Source organism: Salvia splendens, chromosome 10, assembly GCF_004379255.2.
Source record: "Salvia splendens isolate huo1 chromosome 10, SspV2, whole genome shotgun sequence".
Taxonomy (NCBI): domain Eukaryota; kingdom Viridiplantae; phylum Streptophyta; class Magnoliopsida; order Lamiales; family Lamiaceae; genus Salvia; species Salvia splendens.
In genome coordinates, this window is record NC_056041.1 from 12,725,725 (window position 1) to 12,732,595 (window position 6,871).

At 38.7% G+C, this 6,871-nt stretch overlaps 1 protein-coding gene and 1 long non-coding RNA gene across 2 annotated transcripts; both read right to left on the bottom strand.

The window, feature by feature from the left end:
• Window positions 1-367: 367 nt before the first annotated feature.
• On the bottom strand, window positions 368-4,767 carry LOC121750216 (extra-large guanine nucleotide-binding protein 1-like). Its single transcript, XM_042144709.1, has 8 exons — window positions 3,267-4,767; window positions 3,040-3,177; window positions 2,849-2,953; window positions 2,584-2,766; window positions 2,087-2,261; window positions 1,500-1,750; window positions 1,235-1,398; window positions 368-1,111 (listed from the first exon to the last, which is right to left on the bottom strand). The coding sequence occupies exons 1-8, from the start codon at window positions 4,389-4,391 to the stop codon at window positions 523-525; spliced, it is 2,730 nt and encodes a 909-aa protein (XP_042000643.1). The 5' UTR covers window positions 4,392-4,767; the 3' UTR covers window positions 368-522.
• Window positions 4,768-5,354: 587 nt separating this feature from the next.
• On the bottom strand, window positions 5,355-6,290 carry LOC121751335. The gene is made up of 2 exons (XR_006040057.1): window positions 5,746-6,290; window positions 5,355-5,610 (listed from the first exon to the last, which is right to left on the bottom strand). It is a non-coding gene; the product is annotated as an uncharacterized LOC121751335 (long non-coding RNA).
• Window positions 6,291-6,871: the final 581 nt, after the last annotated feature.

The following is a 6,871-nucleotide window of genomic DNA, read 5'->3' on the forward strand; positions in this document are numbered from 1 at the left end:
AAAAGACTTCTTGAGTGTTGATAAAAAAAATGGGAGCTGCAGGTGAGGTTTGCATTGGAGAATCAGGGAGAGGAATGTTCGCAAAGGTGAGAGCCAAAAACCCGTTCCTATCAAGTTTTATGAAAACTGATGAGAAAAGCCAAGAACCAAAACAACATGGTTCTCCTTCTTCTTCATCACCAGCGACGACGACGGAAAGAAACGAGGATGCTATGCCAGAAACAATCGTTTTGTTGCTCCTTGATCGGTTCGCCCCCTCTTGAAATTCAATGTGCAAAGGGGATTAGCTCTTTGTAGAGTCCAAAATGTAGTAGCAACATGTATATTTGTATAAGAATGTTTTCTTCATGTATTCCTATGTACTCTATTGAATGAAAGAATTGTCCTTTACTCCAAATGTGGAAACATACTTCTCTTACAATTACTATACTTTTGACACATTTGCCAGTTTATTACACCACAAATAAACTTGAATCTATACACATTTGCTATCTCGGATTGCATCAAAACTCGAAAAGGGCTTCAAGAGGTGTAAGCAGAGGAACTTGGATCAAAGCTCTCACTAGAATCTTGATTCATGCTAACAGTATGTCTCTCATCTTCCCACTTGAGGATCTCCTTACCATACCTAAGGGCTTTGTCGACGCTATCTGCCTCCAGCCCTGTTGCTTGTACCACAAACAGCTTTCGCCCGGTCAGGGAATAGAACAGCCTCTTGAACTTCACACCAACATAGTGGGAGGCGCGCTGTGCCAAAGAAGGGTTGTTGTTGCTGTAGGGATTGTGAGGGTGTTTGCTCATCACCGGGTTGAAATCTTGGAACCACTCACACCGCGACAGGGGAGTTTCATAGATAATTTCATCCAGCAGGTCGAACTTATTGAGGATCAGAAGGAATTGTTTGTCAGCAAGGGTGGGATGAGTGATGATCCTCTCAAAGAGTCGCTTGGTCTCCAACAGCTTGTTTGATCGTGTCCCGTTTATGTCTTCGTGGTACTCAGCGTATTCTGTGAGGGAAATGCAGAATAGGAAGAGGTCGGAATCTTCAAACATCTCCAGCCACTTGCAGTTCTCTCCAAGGCTGTTTGCATGAACTCTGATGAGCTCACAGCTGCATTCACAAAATTTAAATGATTAAGAAAAAAATCATTTATTTAAACCAACTTGAACAATCTCTCTGTAATGTTTGGGTATCAATTTGGATGCAGTAAATCAGAGTTCCGATGCAACTCACCTCAACGGTGGCTCATTATGATCTAGACTTTCCATGTAGCCATCCTGAGATGATTTTGGAAGAGAAAACTCCATGGATGCAACTCCATTTGAAGAAGTTACACCGTCTGCATATAGGATATCCAGTTCAGATGGCTCATAGTCCATCCGCGAAATTTCAACTGCCTTTTGAAACAGAGAGAATCTTATAAATATGTGTGGATAAAATTAAGGTTGAACGAAGGATGTAGCATCTTAAAGAGAAAAGAACATATATCACGACTCACTCTATCTAAGAAGTAGTTAGCAACTCTAGGCAGCATAGGCAGCTCATTCCTTCGTTTGAAAATGGCTTGAAATGCTTTGTCTTTCCATAGCTCCTCGACTAGAGGTGAATACTCTCGAGTAGCAGCTGGAAATATAACCTCTAAGTTGCCTGTCATCGTGATTTGCTGTAGCCAACTCGAGAAATTTTCCAGATTTCGACTGAACGAATAAGCATTCTTCTCATCTACGTGGTCAGATTCCTCTCTCACCACTGAAGGAAGACAACAAAAGGATTTAGTTATACAAAATATAACCAAACTAGGATTCTTTTATGCAAAAATATTCTAAAATGTGTAGGACATTGATGTATATATGTTTCATCACATTTTGTTACTAGCAAGAACACACAAATCAGTGAAAGTTCGAATTCAATCTATTTTGCAAATATGAAGACTTCACATAGTTTCAGAGTATCTTTGCATTTGTTAGTTTTCTAAATGTGGAAGTGATGCTTGGCCTATTGAGAGGAAGGCCCTCTTTTAAGGAAATACTCCTTATCTAAGAGAATACTAACTGGTGTCAATAAAATAACAAACTATATGTATACCTGAAGGACCAGGCTTGTCAGCACGTCGCCTTCTTAAATCCATTGCATCTTCTTCTCTGAAATGCTCGCGCCCCTCAAGAAGAATGCTAATGTATCTATATAAATTTCTTTGGATCATGTCTTTGATGTTTTGCTTCTCATCTTCTGAAAATGGGACATTGTACAGAATTTTCGCCTGGACGCAACACAGAGGCAAACAAACAGATCGTCATAAAATGCACCTAAATAATATTAGGAGTACGAATTTTCATGCAACTGAATCTCAAGTTCAATGCATCAACTTGCATCATATATATGCAGTTTCAGACCATATTGCTAATTTTGCTTCTTTTGAAACATATAAATCCAATTCACATTACAGAATACATTTAGCAGATCTGAGCTCAAAAGGCCAAAACAAATACGGATTTCAAACTAAAGAGCATCATAGTATCACCAGCGACAAACAAATTGAAGACTCAATTAAAACAAGATATATTCCACCACCTACGCCTCACCTGTTTGAATATCGTACTCGTTCCAGACTGATCACAGCCTACAAGGAGAAGTTTATTCATCATGCTCCGCTCTATCCTCTTTGCAACATTTTCGCTATCTCTGATGGAGTCTTCACCAGCAGGATTAGCCCTATTAGAAGGAAGTGGCAAAGATAGAGCCATGCATAACATCTTGGCTTGTTTCTGTCAGAAATTTTCAGCACAATCAAGAACCATACAATCCAATACATCAAGTGAAAAGAACAAACAAAAATATTTGGCTTACCTTTTCCCATAATTTCGCAATCACATTATTCATGCCTTCAAGCTTACAGGATCCATCGGCAGTGATCCAAAAGTGAGGCTCACCCTCGGAACGGATTCCAGCAGCCTGCAAACATAACAAGAAACTGCTCAGCTTTCATCTACACCTTCAAAACAATAGTGCCTCAAGGGAATCCTTTACACATGACATACCCATAACAGCCAGAGCTCACGATTGGTTATCTCCCGACCATTGATCAGCACATTTGTTGCACCATTGCTAACATCTCGCCTAATTTGATAACCAGTCTGCAGCAGAGGACTGATAATCTGGCATGGCGGCTCTCCTTCCTGCTCAATTCAGCCAAAAAGTATTATTCACAACTAAAAAACAACACACGAAATTAGCCTAAAGTCCAAGAAACAGCTCTCCCTCGCACCTTTCCCCAAAATCCAGACACCTTGTCGTACCAATATCTCCCAGGTCTAAGCTTCTTGGGAGGATTCGAGCAGCTCTGTAGCGTAACCAGCTCTTCCATCGACAATGGCTTGTCGTTCACATAGATCAGATGAGGTGGCAGCTGGTTAACTGGACATGAAAGCTCCGCGCTCATGATCTGCTTAACAGCATCATGTGTCAGCATCTTTTTCATCATTCTTGAACTCTTCCCAAGCGATCCCCTCTTCGGCTCATGAATACGGTGACCAATGCAGGAAGTGCACTTCCTCCCTTCTGGCATTGACCCCATTGCTCTCAGTAAACACCTGCTGCAATACTTCGCAGTGCACACGATGCAAACCTCCCTATCTGCAAACCGCTCTTTCCTGCTGCACCTGTGGCACAGCCCCTTCACGTCCTCCACCAACGGGGGCCTCTCTGGTGACATTGCAGCCTCGTCTTGATCACTCTCCTCAGACGCTGAATCAGTCAAAGACAGGTCACGGAATGTCACAACCGGTGCTCTGCTGGCTGCACCCGAAGCTTCTGCCTCACATTCTTCTTCCAGTTCTTCGATTGAATTGCACGTGGTTGTCTCCGAGAGGTCATCATTCAACACATTGGCCTTGTTCTCCTCCTCCATCTCCTCACAATCCGAGCTCCCTGACAGCTGATTGGAATCATCACGGCCATCAGAGAAAACCATAGTGCCAGAGCTGCTGGAACTTTCACCGAACACGTTGTGTGCATCACCTGATCTCCCTTCCAACACACCTCCCTTCTCCGAAAAACTCGAATAAACCCCTCCATCCTTCACAGATTCACCAACACGTGAGCCAATACTCAATTTCCGCTCAATTGACGAATTATTGCCAGATTTATCGGATTTTCTTCCAATTGGCTGAAGAACTGGTATGGCGAGATTGCTTATAATCACGGCATTGGCAGCCACCGCGGCCGTGGGAATGCGGCGGACATCGACTGGAACCACTTGAGGAATCTCGTGGCTGAGCGGAGGGCCGCTGTACTCCACCGCGAAGGAGTACTCCACGCTGTACTCATCGTCGTGATCGTCGTTCTTCGACGAGGAAGCACCAGGCCAAAAATTCCTCAAAACGCTAGTCATATCGACTGAAGCAACACCCACTCCTCAAAATCAGAGAAGTTTGGATTTTAAGCTTGAAATCAGAAGTGCAACAGATGAATCATTCATTGACGAGGACCCATTGTCTGTTTCAGTAGGGGGAGTAGGAAATGTGTTATCTTGTAGTGTGGAAACTTGCCATTATCTAAAGAATTTGGAAATGGTGGAGAAAGATTGAAGAACAAAAATAAAATAATGGAGTTTGATTGGACTTGGTTGATAATTGAAGAAGACTTGGAAATTTCGTGAGGCAGGAACGAAGACTTGAATTGAAAGTAGACATGGCTGCTTGGAGACCGATTCTTCATCAAAATTTTCAAAGGCCATAATTTTCTTGATCAACGCGTTTGGATCAATAAATTTTGACTGCAAAGTAATAGTGGGAAACGAGCCAGCCGAAAAATGGCCACTATTTTATAGTAGTATTGTCATCATTCTGAAACTAATTTAATAGTAGTATTTTTATTTTGAAATTCTAGTAATATTCAAATAATAGAATCATAAAATAATTACTCCATATTAAGAATTTTAGTGTTATACTGTATTATTTATTATTGTAAGCAGTATTTTATCAGTTAATAACTTGACAATCTTAATATAATTATTAAAATTTTGGATCATGATAATAATAACTATTACTACTATTATTATTTTGTCAATAAATAATTTCTGCTTAAATTGTAATTTTAAAATTATATATCCTATTACTATATCAATTAAACGTTTATTACAAATTTTATTATTGTCAATTAGTTAATACAATTATTAGTTAATTAAAGATAAGTATGTCTCGATAAGTTTAAATTTGCTTATATTCGAAACACATGATAAGGAGTATAACTGTACAAGGAATCATAATCTTAATAAGTTCTAAAGAATCATAATCTTAATAAGTTCTAAATTCGTTTGTTTGGTTCGTGGACAACAAATTGGTTGACACGTAACTTATGCAAAATAAATACGAGTTGGATTAATATAGTGTACATTTACATTAGATAATATGAGATGATACAATTTTATGTGGGTCATGGGTGAGACCGTGAACGACGAGAAATAGATGAGGTTATTTTTGTGTTTTCGATTGCAATAGTAGTCCACAAAATTGGTGACTCTGTCACATTTCCATTTAAATATGTCTTCAACCATTTTCTCTGTTCCCATCCCTTTTCCAGGTTCCTAACTAAGGGCATCTCCAAAGCCACTGCAAAACGCAAATTTGCCGTGAAAACAACCTCCAACCATACTCAAAAACGCATCCAAATCTGTCCTTTTTTTGCGTTTGTGAACAGTACTACTCCATCTTTGCAGTAGAACTGTAGCTAGACGCAAAACTTACCAGAAATTGCCATTGACTCCTTTCTTTTTTATGATATTTGAAGAAGGCCGAGGGCCGAGAGATGCAGAAACAGAAAATTGGAGAAGAAGAATTAGATGAAGAAACTACTTACCTAATTATAGAGAGTTGTAGATGGTTGAAGAACTTGTGAAGAATGTGGAGATGAAATCGAATGTACAGAGAAGGAAGAAGGGAAAGATTGAAAAGTAGCGGCGATGGGAGAGAGAAGGGGAAATTACAGAGGAGGGGAAGATGGAAGAAGGTAGCGGCGATGAGAGAAAATTAGGTTTAGTAGTATTAATATAGTTAATTACGAGATGGGCTAATTAATGGCATGGGTTAAATAATAATTTATTGAGTATTAGTTATTTTATTGAGTGTGAATTGTAATACTAGTATTTAATATTATAATATAACAAATTAAATAATAGTACAATATTTAGTAATAAAAGTACTCATATTACATAATACGTCCTACAAATGGAAATTACGTTACAACGACATAAAACTAAAATAAAAACAAACGACATATTACAATAACAAAATGAAAAACATAATCTAATAATCCGGTAAACCAGAACCAGAACCTCCTATATTATCGAAGTACGAAGGATATGTTCCAGTTGCATAGTCATTTGGTTGTTCTTGTTGCTGAGCTCTTTTTTGTAAAATGTGTCTTCTCTCTGCTTGAAAATAAGCACGACTAACAGGATCAACTATGGAGCTCAAGTCCATAGCCATGATTTTATTTTCTTCCTTCACAGTTTTTAGATCATGGCTATTCTTTTGTTGTTTCAAAAACATAGACATATTATCGTTTGCTTGTTTCATGTCCACAACCAGAAGTTGAGATGACGACAAATGAAGATGTTCAATTTCAAGAGTACTTGACTCGGTATGCCGCAATAAGAAATAAAAATGCACATCTAGAACTTTGAAATACATTAGTTGATCATTTGTGGGAAAATTTCTCAAATACGCAATCTTGAATTTTAGCTACTTTTTATGTGTTGTCCTATGTTTTATATAAACATGATGTCTTTGAATGTATTTTAATTGATGTATAATCATGATGTCTTTGAATGTATTTTAGTTTATGTTTGAATGTTATTATAAGTACGTTTGA